Below are 17,793 nucleotides of genomic sequence, written 5' to 3'. Positions count from 1 at the left end.
TCACTAGCTGGGGCCTGGGGCAGGTATATAGGAAGGTCTGTCACGTGAGTCGGGTGTGGGTGAAGCAGGCACTAGTTGAGCGGGGAATGCACAGAGACCAAGAGAACACCACCTTGAACCGCCTGACCATACACGTATGTCTACACATTTTAAATAAATGTATCACACTAAAGTATCTATATTTTTATATACATACAAGCAATATATATGTGTCTATTCTCCCCCCAAAAAATTATCACCCTAAAAGTTTCATTTATATTTTTTTAATGATCCACAGGTGATTGTGATGCCCACCAGAGACTAAGAACTATTGTTCTAAAACCAAGGCTGCAACACAGCTTCCAAAATCAGTTCATTACCACAGTATCTTATTTTTCTAAGTGAATTAATGACTAATATTTTAAAATCATGAAGCTTCACATAAAAATTTTAAATTATAGCTTTTGTTGGGAAATTGAAAAACTTGGCAACATTGAACCCAAATAGCAATTGGCAGTAATTGGCTAGTTCTGAGTAACCACTGCCCCCATGGACACCACTTGGGCATCACTGCCCCCAGTTCAACCCAATCCACACCACTCTCTAGTATCTCTCCATGGAGTGTCAATTGTTCATCAACACATTTCTCTTGTTGTTTTTCTAATAGTAGGGTTAAGGGGAGAAATTATATATTTCTTGAACCCACAGTTCTGTCAAAAGTAGAATAAAGGGAATGTTAAATAATTAGCTGTGCCTGTATCAAAGCTTTTTTTTTTTTTCAACCAACATTTTTGAGTGCTGATAATAACTAGAAGCCATTCTAGGTAACTGAGTCATAAGATAAATCTTCCAAGAAACTTCAGCCTATAAACGAGCTTTAAGGAATATGGATTTGCTAAAATAATTGTGCAACTCACTTTAAATTGACTTTCTTCTCATATTTAGATACAAGATCATAGGCATATTAAATGGAAAGGACCTTATTCATTCATTCTTTAAATGACTGTTGAGTATCTATCATCCCAGTTTATCAAGAGGCAGCGTATTCAGTAGTTAAGAGAGGGATTCTGAAGCCACACTACGTGGGTTCAAATTCTAGCTCTCTCATTTACTTGTTGTTGCTGAATCTCTCTTAGCTTTTGTTTCCTCATGTGAAAAATGGGAAGAAATTTAGAACTGTGGGTTGCTGTTAAGATTAAGCAAGTTGATACATGTAGTTAGAACTGTGATTTAAACGTAGTACTATACACACACATTTGTGGTTTTTCTTTTTAAACTGTGTGCCAGGCCCTATGCTAAGCACTGTGCCTTAGAGACAAGCTAGAAATGACCTTTGTTTAAAAGGTGATGAAATTTGCTCTCCGATCTAGTCTTTTCCCTCCAGCTCTCCTTTTATCTCGGGAAGCTACACTTCTCAGGCTCCCTTGCAGCTGCTTCCAGGTACTTGTGGCCAAGTGCCAGGAGGCACTGACAGAAGGGTAAGAGCAGGAGAAAAAGGGAAACCAGTTTAGTGCTACATAACATCCCTCTGCTTCCAACTCTTCCCACTCCTTCCACACAGCCCCTCACTCTAGCTCCCACTAGCTTCTGGGCCTTGGTCATACCACTCTTCCCCCTTATCCCTTCAGCCTAGAGGTGGTTGAATCTTCCTGCTATGGCTAATCTCTGGATTGTCCTTCTGCCCTGTCCTCTGGCTTCTCAGATTTTCTGTCACCAGTATAACCAACTTTCTATATAAAATTTCCTGTTTCAAAGACCTAGGGAGGTCTCTATTTTCCTAAATAATCCCTGACTGATAAGGGAAGACATCTCTCTGGGCCACAGTTTTCCTACCCTCTGGATAGAGTCTGGGAACATTTTGTTTCATGAGGTCCTTTCCACATAAAATTCACATGGCCTAGAAAAGTTAAAACAATTTGCTCAAAGTCTTACAACTAATTAGTGACATATTCAGAACTTGGACCCAGAACCCTAAATAGGAAGTTATCACCATGGCAGTGTATTTCTTTCTTTAAATTTCAAAGTCCAGTTAGTATGCTTACCAAATTATCTACAATGTGATTTTCTTAGAAATTACATTGTCCTCCCCAAAATAAAAAGATTTCCCTGCCTTATGGATTTTATTTTTGTGGACATTTTTAGCCCAATTTGAGATGTTGTTTTTAGAACTACTGAGGCTTCCAGACTACATTTGGGAGGGTTCACTTAAGTGGTTTAAGTTGTTAGTCTAGGCAGGTTGAAACTCAGCAGACTTCTGCACTGAGCTCCCAAACTTGATGTGAAAACCTAATGTGGTAAAGCAATTGAATGCTATAAATCATACCACTGCACCCTGGCTTGAACTTGGATCATCCCTTTACTTTGGATTTTCTCTTTTCCTGTCCTGGGTTTAGTAGAAATAATATGGGCTAGAGGTGCTACCGTTTGAATTCCTGGCAGCCAATATCCCGTGCTTACATCAGCAACCCTGAACATTTAGCTGTAATGATTATTACTTAACATTTATTGAGACCTGTCAGTGGGCTAGATGGAGAGAGCTGGGGGACGAGGCACTTAACCTAATGAGGGAATTTGGAGTACATCAGCTTAATTAGTTGCGAGCAGCTCTCAGAGAAAATGGAACAGAAAGCTCTGCGGTGTTTGCTACCAGCCTGGTTATTTACACGCCATCATAAGGAACATAAGAGAGTGCTTGCTTCCTTTCTCCCTCAAGAGAAAACTTCCTTCTTGAGAATTTTCTAGACTGCCCCAGCAACAGTGAGCTCTCTTCCTTATGTAGATCTGGTGCTGTGACCTCCTCCCCCCACTTCCCCCAAACCCCCCCCTTCCCCGGTTAAACCCATCTGAGACTTTGCATCTTTCCAGGACAAAGGCCAGATTCTTTAGCTGGCAAACAGAGTCCTCCCACATGGCCTGGCCTCACCCATTCTCAGCTTCTGCACCTCCAGTCTCAAATTCTTTCCCCTCACCCACTTGAACAGTTCCCTGAATCTCTCTCAGTTCCCTGACAACCCCATACCTTTTCACTCTATGACTTCTTTGCCCACATCATTTTTAACTTCCATCTGCTGTGTGCTTCACAGATTCCTACAATCTTTTAAGAACCAGCTCAAAACTCACCTGCTCTGTGGAAGTCACCTTGCCTGCTGTAGGAGGTGTGGCCCATTTTTACTATTTATCATAAAATAGCTCCACCTTTTCTAGCCTCCTCTGGGGCAGACAGTGAACTTACGTACGCACTAACCTTTCAAAAACACTGCAGGAGAGAAGTTTTTAATCCCCATTTTAGAAATGAAGAAGTTAAGGAGTAGAGTGATTAGCCCACCTGCCTAAGGCCACAGAGCTACCTTGGAAGTGGCCGTGTAGACATTCAAACAAGGTCTGTGGGATTCAAGACACCATGACCTCTCTGGATCCTCCTTTCCTCTGCAATACCCTCACAGCACTACTTGTGGGCTTCGACTTTACCTGCCTCCTCCAATACACATCCGTCACTCACCCTGAGCATCTTGCCTTCTCTACCCCTTGTACTCTAGGCTCTAGAATACACCGAGTTTGCGATAGTTAAGTGCTAAATTTATTTATTTGTTATGATTATTATTGGTCCTTCATCCTTTTCTGGTTCCTTCACTTAAATGTGAAAACCTTACCCATCTTTTCTGAGCCAGCGGTCCTCATCCCTGTGCTCACAGGCTGGACATTCCCTGAAGATGCCTACAGCACAGATATGAGAATTCTGGGCTTTGCACCCTCCACCCTGCTCTTCAAAACTAAGCCAAATGCTAGTATGGGATGAAGTTTAACTCTGTTCCCACGTCCTCCTAAATCACTGCTGAAGTCCCTCTCTGACACTTCTCCTATCCTTTTGATATTGCTTTGGCCCCTAAGGAAGAGGCACGATAGTGTGGATTTTAGGGCCAGGCAGACTTAGGTTGGAGCCCAGGCTTTGTCACCTCCCATCATGTGACCTTGAGCACATTTTAGAACTTCTCCCAGCCACACCTCCCTCATTTGTAAAATGAGGATGATAATAGTATCTGTCTCATAAGGGAAGGTGATTGTAGGATTAAATGAGATTACCCCTACAGCATTTAGACCTGTCCCTGCCAATAGTAAATTCAATATGGATTATCCATAATTGTCACTATCTCATTTTTCAGTTTTGCAAATTTCTGCTCAAGTGTTCATGAATAAATAAGATAGAAGCTGATACGGATTTTACTGTAATTCTACTCAGGAATATTTTCTTTTTAAATAATGGCTTGTGAACTTATTTGACCTTCAGAGTTCAAAGGAGTAAAAATATAATGGCAGAATGTCTACCAAAGAGACTGGAAGTCTTGCTTAATCTTCATCAAATGACACTGCTGAGATGACTGCCCCTATAAATCTACCATTGGACTCACCTACACAGGTGGAAGGTGGATCTTCTTGGCTAATGCTTTTTCCCCCTATTCTAAGGACAGCTTTGCCCAAATGAAAGCCTTAAACCCTATAAGTATTTCTGTAGTGATTCTGGCTCCTACTAAACTACTAAGCAAAAGGGCAAATGAATACATGCTCCACTGTGCAGGAGACCTTGTTAAACACTCCACAGAATAAGACTGTAATAACTGCCAGTGTTTACTGAGTGTTTACTCTGTAAGCTAAATGCTTTACATTTGTTCTCCTATTTAATTTTTATGACAACTGGAAAAGACAGACAATTATTTTCACCATTTTTACTTACATATGAAGAAATAGAAGTTTAGAGGGAGAACATCATTTGCCCAAGGTGGAAATTAAGTCTAATGCTATCTGATCCCGGAGCCCAAACTCCTATTTGTTACACTATTCAATCAACTTGTTAAATGGATTTGAATACCTTTTGCGTATCCCTTGAATTTTCAGATATTTGGTCATGTGCTAATAAATGTTTAACAGCTGGCTCTTCAGGAGAAGAATTAGTGCTTGCTGATTTCTCTGATGGAAATACTTCTACCACTACCGATGTCACGCCACCAGTGTGATGTCAACCAGCTCACATAATCCCTGAAAATTTAACAATCGGCAATTTAACAATGGGAGCTGGTAGGCAAGGCTCTAGCACAGCACTGCTGGTCACATAAGTTAGAACATCCAGATCTCCTAAGTGCTTTCACACAGCTCCCAACAATCAGGTCAGGTCAGGGGTTCTCCATCCTAACTGCACATGACAGTCACCTGGGTGCCGACAGAAATCTGGCACCCTGTCCCAGCTACAGAGGTTCTCATTCCATTGGTGTGGTATTTAGCCAGAGTAGCATTTTTTTTAACTCCTCAGATAATTTCTCTGTGCAGCCAGGATTGCGGAACATTGCTCCAAGAGGAATATATACTGCTTAGAACCCACTTACTCAACACAGAGCTGATAAATATATGATACATGAATTCCCTATTTAATTTTTTTCAAATATTTAAGTTTTAAAGAATGGTTGGCCAACTGTGCTTGTTTATAAAATTTTATTTAAATCAGTTCATTCAAGAAATGATTTCTGATACCTTTTCCTTTCATTTAAATAGTGACTGGCATGTAATCGAAACTCAAAGTATAATGTAACTATTATTGTTTTTGTTGTTGTTATCATCTTAAATTTTATGATCTCTACCAACTTTTGTGATTCTCTTGTATGTTGGATTTTATCATTTGCACTTGATTGAATCTCAGATGATTAATGCAAATATATTTGTCCCCAGGACAAAATTTTCAGCATCTCTCCCCAAACAGACCCAAAATTAGGGATCTTCCTTTCACTCGGAACAACCTAGCTCCCCTACCAGACCAAAAGTGTAAGTATTTTGAATTTTCCTCAGCTTTCTCTGCAAATGTTAACACTGCTAACACGTCTAGACAGGACTAAATGTTATTTCAGTTTACTTTCATTTTTCAAGGGAACATCAGGTGCCAAAACTTGTAAATTACAGGAAAATAGAATAGAGACAGTCTTTAAAGCTTCATCCAACTTGGTAATGCTTGTTTAAAAAAAAAAAATACTTCCACCCTTGAGGAATTTTTGTGTTTGGACTGTAAAAACAATAATGGAAGTTTATTTTGCTATGTATTATTTAACGTCTTGAAGAAGGTGCTTTAAAAATTCTTCTCTTGGGTCTGGCTTCCTGACATTGGTTCCCTTACTCTATTGGACAGATAAAAATGTGTGTTACTTCTGTACCCCCAGGTTATGCATTCCTAAGCAGAAAGTAATAATCAAGTGGATGCTATTCATCAGTTTTACTTTGGGCATTATTTTGTAGTATTTTATACAAAACTTCTCATACTATAAGCTGTTAATATATTCTGTTCACCCTGTGATAAAGTTTATGTGTGATTAAGTGTTATCTGGAGTGCTTGTTATGAAGTAGATTCCCGGGCCCCACACTCAGAAATTCTGAGTTTGTATAGCCTTATATCTGTACTCTGAGGCAGTGTAGGTGAGAAAACTGAGTTCAGAGAGGTTACCTGACTTGCCCATTGTTACTTAGGTAGTAAATAGCAAAGCCAGGAGAAAAACTATGGGATACTGAGTCAGCTGCCTCATGAAATAAGTGATGCTCACTGGATTCTAATTTCTTTCCTTTTCTTCCTAGTCCAACCCACTTGTTTATAACATATGTGTGAGCACACGCCCTCGACATCCTCTAAATTGCAGAGGTTAGATGACTTAGAAGCTGCCTGAACTATTCAACACAAGTTCCTTAACCTTTCTGTGCTTCAGTTTCTTCACTTACCTTATAAGAGTAGTGCAACCTGATAAGACTGTTGGGAGGATTAGATGAGACAATATGTGTAAAACACTTGGCAACTGTTTGCACAGAGTAAATATCCAACATGGCTTTTCTGCCCTAGGCTATATAGTTTGGATGGGATCAATCAAGAGTTCTAGAACTCTTTAGGTAAAAACAATGAACCTTGAGGTCTTAGTGTAACCCTGTCTTTCTTCAGATAAAGAAAGAGAGAGGTGGAGAGATAGGTCCAGAGTTAGTAGAAACCAAGATCTCTTCCTTGACAGATCATTTCCTTTGTGCAAAGTGAGAGTTTTGAATGGTGTGAATTTAATCATTGAATGAAATTCAAGTCTGACTTTGTCTTTAGGCAGAAAAGTGGTCACAAAGACATCTAATTAAGGAAAGAATCACTCAGCCTTGAATCCTGACATGGCTTGGAGAAGCCAAAGAGAGGGGATTTTCTTTGGCAGAGCCCAGAGGCTTTGCTTTTCACAATTAAATTTAAGGAGACAAGGGAAGTTAAACTGTAGCTCTATGAAAAAGAAATGGAAAGGTACAGTGCTTTTCCTAAAAGAACTGAGAACCTTTTGAGGTTTGCATAAAAGCAGTGTACAAACATCTTGGGACTTATTTAGAGCCTTGTGCTGACTTGGCATCAACAGCTACTCCACCCAGGGAAGAGAGAGCTCTGCCAGGCACACACAGCCCGAACATGTTTTGATCAAACCTAGCCCCACCTTGTATTTGTGCATATTTGACATCCCTGACTACATGTGATAACCCTAGATACACAGAGAGATAGAGAGTTAGAGAGATAGATAAATACAGCTTTCTCCTGCAGTCTAGCTTTCCCTAAGACAAGCTTCTTAGAAGGGCCTCCAACTCCATAAGAAATAACACAGTTCTATGATCATTCCTTGTGAGACTCTGAGAGAAGCAAACCTTTAAAGTCTCTCATTCTGTTCTTTCCTCTCAGTTCTATCTGGAGAACCTCTATGGACAAACCGAGTGCTGCCTGCTATCCCAAGCCAGCGGGGACACAGCCCATCAGCTGAAGAGAGTGAAAACTCTGCCAATCCCACCAATGATGGAAATTAACCGTGGGTCACTGACTATAAAGATATAGGTTATATGTATTTTCAGCTGTCAAAGGATGAGATTACTCGAGTTTGTAAGAACAAAGACTAATTTAGTAAATTGCATTCTATAAGCCATTCATGGTTTTATAACTCCCAGTTCTTTATTCCAAATAAGTGCTTAGAATCTTTGTGCGTACAAGTATGTGAGTCTCCGTGGCCTCTACATGCCAAAATAAAAAGCCCCAACACGTTACCAGCAGGGAGCCCTAGCTGTGTTTGCTTTGCTTTGTGGAATGTCTTGTTGACTTCTGTTTAATGATTTTATGTTTTTAAAAAATGTATGCTTTGCTGAATAAAAAACAAAGGGCATTCCATATGTGTTCTTTACATTTATTACAATTCTACCTTGGAATAACAAAACTTAATGAAAATTAAAGTCAGTGTTTATGGCTTTTATATGTACAATCTTCTGCAAAATATTTTCTAGCAATGTCAGCTCCTGGCTAGAGCCCAAATCACTTAACAGTGTTTATGTATCTTCTTTGTTATTTGATTATTTCCACCTATTGTCATTTTCAGATATGATCGATTGTTCCAATACTGAGAAGATCATGTGAGTTGGAAAGGTCTACATCCTGGCCTAACAGAATGAAATAGACATTTCTCATACGTTCCTCAAATACTCTACATATTTAATCATTCTTTTTTTTTTCTGTTTCAAAATAACGGTCTCTGCCTACTCAAGACATTCTCATACTTATGACTTAGCAAAGTTTAAAAGACTACTCCTAACTGCAGATCTCCTTACTAAGAAGTTTATGTATTGTTTGGATTGATTTAAAGTTCAGGGTTTAGCCAAATAAGACCATAATCACTCGATGTTATTTCCAAGCCTGCATGTTATTCTGGAAATATCTCAAGTACAACATTTACCACTTTATGATAGCATTATTTATTTAGCAGGGTCAGACTGTGCCATTAACTAAATAGAAGCTCCTCTGAGAACAAATCAGTTACTTGGCTTTGCACATCTAGAAATATGTGCAGTACCTGGAACATGCCTAGGCATTCAATCATTTAGTTTTTCTAGGAAAGAAGGAAGGGAAGTCGGGAGATAGAGAAGGAGTTGGCAAGGTAGAGCGATGTAAGAATTGATAATGAAAGAAGTTATTGGTCTTCGGTCTCATTTTGATAATGATAGTTAACTGAACCAGGGATTATAAAAGAGAAAGCTTATGGATCAACCTCTGAAGCTAGACAGTAGCCAGAGGAAGGGCAAACCCTGGTACAAATGGAAGAGCGCTCAGGACATAGGTTCAGAAGGGTTTTCTTTTTTGTTTTTTGGTGGGCTGTTTTTGACTTTGCAGAATCATTCTTTGTAAGTATCAGTTAGGTTGTTCAGTTGTGTCACCTAGCTACTTCGGAATCCATTTCCTTCCTCAGGTAGATATCTGGCCCTTACTGCCTAGATTAGCCAGGATAGGTTAGCCTCTGCTTTAGTAATAAACAACTCACATTGGCTCTCATTGGCTAATACAATCTTTTTCTCACTCATAATACATGGCCCATTTCCAGCTGGCAGAGTTGTCTGGAATAGATTCCATTTCAACCTGTTCTTCCTTGGTGACCAAAAGAGAGAAGATCAGAGGTGAGTCTCATCACTTCCTCTCACATTTTATTTGCCAAATTAAGTCATATGGATGTGTCTAACTTTACAGAGGGTAGAGAAATTCAGTCCTTCCATTTGTGTCAAGAAGGAGGAGAACCAGAATAAATCATCCAGAAGATTACCACACTAACTAAAGCTTGGGCCCTAAGAGATCACCTAGTGGATAGCTAAGAGGTCAAAGCAATAAAACAAAACAAAATACCTCTCTTTACAGCTGTGGAAAACTCACCATCCCTCAACACTTGAACTTACATATTCAGACAGAGGATCTTCTAATGTTGGCCCTTTCCATCCAAGTTGATTTAAGAATCTTGTTAACTATGAAGTAATGTGCTGCCCACTACCACCTCTTTAAATAGAGCAGCTATCATTTTGCCTCTAGGTAAAATTGCCTGTTTAGGGTAGATTCATTCTTAGCCAATATTTTACTGACCAAGTCAGATAGAGGTATTCACCAATTTGTGCTCAGCTTTAAAAAATTTTCAAGCAACTTTTTCTTCTAAAATGATTTTATATTGTTCTTTCACCACTTACAGTTTCCTTCATTGCTAAGGACATATTTATTTACACACTTAAAAATTATAATTTTGCATATATTATTTCATTTGGATCCTTACATCAACCTACATCCCCCAAGTACAAACAAGGAATCCAACACAGAGAATTTGCCCAAAGTCACACAGCTAACATAGGTATACCTTGGTGATACTGCAGATTCAGTTCCAGATCACCTCAATAAAATGAATATTGCTCTTATTTTTCCTAGTCTGAGGACCACAAGCAATTGGAAGGTGATTTACCATTCACCGTTAATAAAATTTTTACTGAGAATTTAATAATTAGCAAGTTATTTAACTATTTTTCACATGTTAATGTGATAGCTATCTTTGTCCTTCTGGTGACAGCTGTGCTAGTATAACATGCTGACTGGAAACTTCAGCTTTTAATACAACTTATTCATTGACTTTTCAGATTTGGCCCCTGAAGATGTCCTGGAATTGTTCAGCTGCCCAAAAGACCAAGATTGGACTAAAACAGAGATCAGAATGGGGAAGTATTTGCTTTGAAGAACAATCATTTTGATAGAAACCTACAGTTTGTTGATAGTCTTCACGTCCATGACATATTAATATTTCTGTGTCAATGTCTATGAAATATGTGGTTCTGATAGAGTGCCTTGATTTTAAAATTTTTCCCTTAAAGGCAACAAGAGAGTCTAGCTACTGCATGTGAGAGCTGCTATCATGTTCCTTTAAGTTTGTTTTTGGCTGGAGTGTTATATTTCATGCTAAGGTCAAATGTGTTCCTTCTTAATTAACCCGTTTAAGCCTATGGTAGATTGCAAAGTGTTGTTTTCAAAAGACCACCTTTAAAATACCAGGATGCACTTAGAGACACGTATCAGTACACGTCAAAGAGTGGAGGCGAAAACAAAATCAATGGTTGTTTGTCTTACTGGGAGGCATTGTATTTCTAATCAGTCACTTGGTGAGGTTTTCTAAAATCATATTGTATGTCAAGATGTGACCTAATAGAGTTGGAAGGGATGATAAGCTGGAGTCACAGAGACCTATTTTTATTGGCTTAATTCTAGGAAGATGAGAGCGTTGGCGTTAAGTGTTTACTGGAAGAAATTAAAGTTGTGTTAAACAAGGTGCTTACTGAAGGGAACTAAGAAAAATGAGGGGGAAAAAACCTAACTTCCAAGAACTCTAATTGGTTTAGCACAAATTACTGGGCTAGTGGGCTCTTTCGACAAATATTAACAGTAGCTCCACTTTACCTGTATCACATACAGGCTGAATAAATAAATTCAGAAAGGAGGCTCTGCCAGAGGTCTACCTATGACCTTTCTGGAACAGGAATACAATTGTTGGGGAATTACGCATGTGGACTAGGGACTAGAGAGACTTCATTGCTAAGCCCTGATCTGCCATTTGTATTGTATTGAGCCAAACACTAACCGTATTTGAAAGTATAACTTATTCAATCTGCTGAGCTGGATGACAAGAGCAGAGTTTCTGAAAGTATGTGAGAGCAGCAATAAACAGAAGGTGAAGCCAACCAGCATTATAGTTTACAGTAGGAGGGTACTGGAGTTTTCTCAGATCGATATGACCAAGCCAAGCAAGACTATGATTTCAGGAAAAGCTAAAAACCAAGGCAGTGTTCTCATGTGTCTAAGTAGTTCATGCTAAGTTATCTATCCCAGTGTTCTCTGAACAAGTGACTAGGTGGGCGGGGAAAGCAAGGGGGTGGGTGGGTGGGATATAATACAAAGGAAAAATGAGTTGAAAAGATTTAAGGGATCTCCCCTGCCTTGAATTTCTAGTCCCTGATAGCTCCATAGTAGGGAGTTTAGTGAGAACCACTTTCCCTTTGCCACATCCTATCTTACTCAATGGATGAAGATGCAAACTTCCATAAAGCCCTTTGTGTGATTCTAATAAAGGCTTATAAAGTAAATAAGATTTTGCTTCCATGAATGTGCTGGAACCAGCTCTTATCAGCTTGCAAGGGGTGATTGTTAAATCTAGTATTCAGAAATTTTGTGAACTGGTTTTTCAGCCGTTGGTGGCTTGAAATTGGCCATAGAGGGAACAGTTATACCAGGGAAACTGACAAACACTACAAGTCAGGACTTTTATTTGAGTTCTAGTGACCAGCACACCGCTGGGTATAACACTTGGGGGGAAATCTTTCAGAATTAAGAGCACTTAAAACTTTTTTTTCTGCAAATTGCTTTATTGTTTCCATTTGGTCCACAGCTTTGGAGAGAGCTCCAGGGTGATTTAAAAGCTGCCTACTGGCTGCAGGAGCCCTTACACCAGAGGGATGACGGAGGGAACCCTCAGGAGGAAGGGGCTCTGGAGGCTCCTAGGTGTGTTTAAAGGTGATCCTTTCAAAGAGACACTCCCTCAGCCCAACTTGGGAGCCGGCCTGCTTGCAAGGTGAGTCAGGTGGTCACCCATCTTCTTGATGAGTTTCCCCTCCTCATCTAGAAAATGACTCTCCAGGAAGTCAGAGAGCTGGGGGCAGACGCCGGGCATGCAGATCCAAAAGGACCTGGTTCAGGTTCCTCTCCAGGACCATGGTGGCTTCCAAGGCATCCACGGTTTTAGCCCACTCATCTTAGGACGGCTTCATCCTGTAAGAGGGCACAGCTGCAGGGTTTCACATCTTCAAGAGACATTCAGGGCTCTCAAGCTTCTCCTTAGCCAACTCACTGAAGAAGTGCTGTGCCCTCCAGAGCCACATTGCCACAGTCAAAATAGAAGTCCAGAGAGAGAGAGGTACGTGCTGGAGGCCCACAGATGCAGGTTGAATAGATGGTGGACGGCAGCCTCCACCTCGGAGGAATAACTCTAACAAATCTGGGAGCTCATTGTTGATGAGCAATAAGGAGCTAAGCTCAAAAAACAGTGTTGGTTGACCTCAGAGGGCTGAGAAGATGGTTCTGAAATTTGCCCCTGGAAAAAAGGTTGGAGGGTGGTCGGAGGCTGAAAGAAGGGGTGCCCCGACCTTGTTCCACTTGAACACTATTGAAGTAGGAGACAGATTGCAGGAACTCGGGGCACACTGCAATAATGTTTTGTAAAAGACATCTCTTTGCTAACACTGTTGCTGGGGAACAGGATTCATGCCTGCCTCAAGAGCAGTCATGACATGTCCAGGTTTTATGGTATTAAACTGTCACATTTCATGGGATGTAATTAAATCCATGAGTTAATGAAGCCCATGTCATCTATGCATGTGTGACTCAACACTGCATTCAGAATGGGATTCCCTCCAGAGCTCATCTTGAGCCAAATCACACCTGAATGAGTATTCTCAGATGAACAGTTTGTCCCTGTTACCTTGTGAGCCTATTAACAGCTCACAGCTCAATTTAGTCAGTTTTTCTGACCAGGTAGCCTGATCTTAATGTAGGTAGCATTCTCTGTGACTTCATGTCTGATCTTGTTACTGGCCCCACACCCAGTAACACTCAGGAAATGCATGTGTTCCCCCTTAACTGCCCTCCTGGCTGAGAAATAAGCACCAACCTATGGTAAAGGATGAAAGTCAAGCAGGAAATGGAAGTGACAGAGCCTTTCCTGAGGCTAGCTCTCTCAGAATCAAGGGGATAAACAAGGTTGTATTTATATTTGTGAGCCACGCAAAATATAGATCTTTTCTGCAAGAATGGATGGGTTTGAATTACTTGGCTAGTTGCATAACCAGTTACGATTGGTTGGTAAGGAGAAAGGTTGATTTAAAGCATGTGGCCCAAGAACTCAAGACATCATTCAGAGAGGCAGGAAGGCCTCTTAGGCATTCAGTTCTAATGTCAAGATCCGGACATTATCTCCCTTTCTGGCACCTATTCCCTGTCCTGGCCTTAGCTTGCTCTGGATCAGCAGCAAGTGATTGAAATGCATTTATGCAGTCATTCTTTCAGCATTCATTGACTGTTTCCCCTGGGCTAGATGCTTGCTGCAGGAAAAAGAAGATACATAGTATAAAGGATACAGCAAGTGTATATGAGGTTAAGTGATGATAAGGATTTTCCTATATTTATTAGAGAAAAAAATTATTTAAGCTACATACTCTCTGTTTTGATTCTTTATAATTTTTTTTTGTGATTTGAAGCCAATAAATTATCTTTTAATAAAACCAAATTTCAAGTATCAAAACTATTTCTCTTTTGTTCCTCCGAATTTACAGTCCCAGAGTTAGAGTCTCAGAGCATAAAAACAAGACTCTAGACATGAACAAATCTGAATAAAAATTGAAATGATAATCTAGAATGTCAACACTGTACCTCTTTAAGATCCTGACAAGTCAAAACCAGAGTCTTTGTTGTAGCTAGTACAGGTCAGAGTATCAGGAACTCTGGACTGGTTCTTATAAAAGTGATAACCTTACTGGTTAGGCAAAAAAGAAGGTGCCAGTGTGCCAGTATCAAAAGTGTTGGCATTGCTGACTTTTTCTTTCCCACAATGATACTTCATGCTAATCTGGCCTCATTTCTTCATCAGTAGACCTATTCAGGAAAGTAGAGCCAACTTCTGAGACTCTGGAGGACGCGGAGAAGAGGGTGGGGGGAGAGGGAGCCAGTGGTGAGGCTGACCCTTTCACCAGCCAGCCCCAACCCAGTCAGGGCCATTCTCAGCCCAGCCCAGGAGCGAAGACTAGAGTTTCTCAGGGTGGAGGGGCAGGAGGAACATGACCCAGCAATTTTCCTTTATGGGAAGTACACTCACAGAAAGTAGAGAGGCGTGGATGGTACTCCTGAGGCACGACATTTTAATGGATTATCCATTACTTTCTCTCTTCACTCACACCTTTTAACACAGCTGCTCACAAGAAGCAAAACAAACCGATCGCCATGTTCCCATTTCTCTTAACCATTTACCCATCCTGTGGGTGTGCTCTTGAACTCTGGAAGGGGGAGAAGGAAGGAAAGAGGCCTGGACCTGTCAACTTTCAGAGCAGTTCCCCAATGATAGAAAATTGGCTGCATGTAGCACAGACCCAAATATACACACACATGGACATCGAGCATAAGGTAAAAGTAATTCATCTCTTGCTGTGTTTTCAGAGAAGTGCTGGTTCATATGAGAAAAGGGGCTTAGAACAAAGTGTAAAGAATCTTCTCAAGTATATTTTATCTTCAACATTTGGAAGTTAACTTTATAATAATTTAATAGAATGTAATGCTTTGCTCTGATTTTTTTCAGTTACTTTAAAATTTTACCAACGTGAATGTGTAATTGTCTTTTTTCAATTAAACTGAATCTGAAGAATGTGTTTTCCTGACAATTTTTAAAAGAAAATGAATAATATGTTGAAGAAGAATGGCCATTTAGATTCTAAGACATTTGCTTTTATAAAATATGCTAATCCTTTTAACATGGCTAGTGTCCTTTTGGATACAAAGAAAATACTTGTTAATAATGACTTTAACCTTTTAATTAAAAATTTCATTAAAAGTAGTGGTAGAGAACAGTCTTTAATAAAAATTCCCTTGTTGTCATTTACCAGTTCCCTTCTGCGGCTAACTCCTGGTTAAGCAAAAAAGTTGTGTGTACCCACCATGTGTGTGCGCTGCTCCAGGTGAGGGAGCTACAGCTATGAGTAAAACAAAATGCCTGCTCTCACAGAGCTCCTTGTCTGCGAGGATGCCAACCAAAACTCTCCAGACTGCATTCATACAGGTAGAGCAATTACAAAAACTGTTCATTATCTCAGGTTCTATTTTCTGACTTTGTTCCATCAGTATCCCAGAAACTCCATAAAATCTGATTCCCAATTACTGGCATTGCTGCTGCTAATAGTCCTGATTCTCCTGGGTTTTATTTCCTATGAGAATTGGTACAATAAATGGAGGGGGAAATAGAAAACCAGAGGGGACCACTCCACTTAATTTAGAGTGATTCTTATAATGGGCAATAAAGACAAGGTTTCATTAGGAGGAAGTTTTCAGAAGGTTATTTGATGGGAAGGAGGGAACTGGAGGCCAGAGTAGGGCATAAATAAAGAAGACTTTTACAGCTGGAGAGTACATGATGCAAGAGAGAGAAATAAAAATCGGGAGAATAGAAACAGCCATCCAAACTTGCAGCAAAGAAGAGAGCAAGAAAGAAAAGGAGAAGCTAGTGGAGGTCAGTAGGGGACCTTGAACATGTTAGAAAATGGCATTTATAGCTGAAGTCACAGAGAAAGAAGAAACAATACAGCTAATGTCCTCTTGCATCCTCTTATCAGACCAGGTCTAAGTGCTTCCCATTCACAATAAACAGCAAATATACATATTCCTCAGACATTTACCATGTGCAGCCACTGCTCTAAGTTCAGTGCGTACTTACAGGAGTCATCTTGTTTAACCCTCACAACAGCCCTAAGAGGTAAGTACCATTATTATGCCCATTTTACAAAGAAGGTCACACAGTTACAAGTGGCAGGGCCAGGATTTCAGTCCAGTCTGGCTATAGAACCTGTCCTCCTAGTCCCTGCACACACATTTCCTGCAGAGAGATGTGTGGGCTGCTGCTGAGACTGCCTGGGCTCACTAGGACCAAGGTCCCCTCTTCCTCCTGGGTACGTGGCGAAATGACATCTCCCAGCTCCTTACAGTGGGGCAAGGCGGGGCTGATTCTGAAAGAGAGCGGCTTTGATGTACCCGACTTCCCTGAGAGCTCTCACAGGGTTGTTTCCTCTCACTTCGCTAGGAGTAAGATGTAGAGGACTCAGTATAAATCCTGAGGCCTGGAAGATGATGGAACCGCCAGCTGGAAGCAGTCTGAGTCCAATTACCAAAGACTCAATTGGACTTTAATGTTTTCAAGAAATAACCTTTCTAGTCTTAAATTCCTGAGATTTACGAGTTACTTTTACAATAGTTATGACTTAACCTGATTAATACAATGGCTGAAGTCAATGGTTATTCTTTTCTTTTTTTAGCATCTGTTGAATTTATTCAGCACAGAGATATTGTCTTCATGCTATGACACAGACACAAACACAGATACAGCACAATATCCATATTGAGCCCAAGCGTATTCCTTCCGAGGCTCATTTATATGTCTTCACATGCCACAGCCTGTCATTTAAATAGGGGATATTTTCAATGCCAGTTTCTTTGTTAATTTTCTCAATATCTTCTGCAGACATCTTCATGACTCCAACACATGCTGTTTTCCTTCTGCCGTGATTGCAACGATCGTATCTACTGCAGCTGGGTAAAGTTTAGCTCCAAGAGAGGTTAAGCCTGGATGTATGAAATTTGCTCCAGTGAGTACAAATCTGATGGCTCCTTTATCAACCTGCTGTTGTGACAGGATAAAAGGATATTTGTGAAGAAATCTTAGGGTTGGATATAAAGGCCCTTCTCTTTGAAAAATAGTAACTCTCCATTTACTGTAAGGATTTCTGTATGTTCATGGCATTTAAAATAGGATCTTTTTAAAGCATGATTTGATTAAGCCATGATTCAAATACCTGGAAATTGCTCTATCAATTGGTTCTTAATATCCTTTATAACTGAGGTTTTCAACTGGATGCAGTTGGACACATTTTATTTTTCATCAAATTTCTTGAACATGATCGAAGGTGAAGGGGGCGACGTTATGGAAGGGCCCAGGATGGGGGATAACTGAACTAGCAAGGGTCCGGCAGATCCCCTTACACAAGGAAGGCCGGCACTGACTGTCAGAGCAGTTGTCGTTCTCTAGAAAAATAGCAATAGTTATTCTATTAAAAGGCGATTTTTATCAGGTTCCTTTAAAGCAAACAGGTAGTAATAAGTTAAAAATGGAAGATAATTAAAATGCCAATGAG

The 17,793-nt window shown here is 40.2% G+C and overlaps 1 protein-coding gene and 1 pseudogene across 3 annotated transcripts in view; one reads left to right on the top strand and one right to left on the bottom strand.

The window, feature by feature from the left end:
- The window catches only part of ANKRD55 (ankyrin repeat domain 55), a 255,412-nt gene extending 237,852 nt beyond the window's left edge, over window positions 1-17,560 (top strand). Inside the window, exons 12-16 of one of the 3 annotated variants that reach the window (XM_074358508.1) lie at window positions 5,695-5,787; window positions 7,700-9,450; window positions 10,444-12,422; window positions 14,811-15,022; window positions 15,499-17,560. In XM_074358508.1, coding sequence (XP_074214609.1) covers window positions 5,695-5,787; window positions 7,700-7,821 — 215 coding nt within the window. In that variant the 3' untranslated portion in view covers window positions 7,822-9,450; window positions 10,444-12,422; window positions 14,811-15,022; window positions 15,499-17,560. Of the gene's footprint in view, window positions 1-5,694; window positions 5,788-7,699; window positions 9,451-10,443; window positions 15,023-15,498 lie in introns of all 3 variants that reach the window. The other 2 variants (XM_074358512.1, XM_045525115.2) reach the window with 2 other exon arrangements.
- LOC105077801 (malignant T-cell-amplified sequence 1 pseudogene) lies at window positions 16,767-17,557 on the bottom strand (annotated as a pseudogene).
- Window positions 17,561-17,793: the final 233 nt, after the last annotated feature.

The sequence above is a fragment of the Camelus bactrianus genome, chromosome 3, assembly GCF_048773025.1.
Source record: "Camelus bactrianus isolate YW-2024 breed Bactrian camel chromosome 3, ASM4877302v1, whole genome shotgun sequence".
Lineage (NCBI taxonomy): Eukaryota > Metazoa > Chordata > Mammalia > Artiodactyla > Camelidae > Camelus > Camelus bactrianus.
Note: the sequence above shows the minus strand (reverse complement) of the source record. Positions and strands in the feature narration are given on the sequence as shown.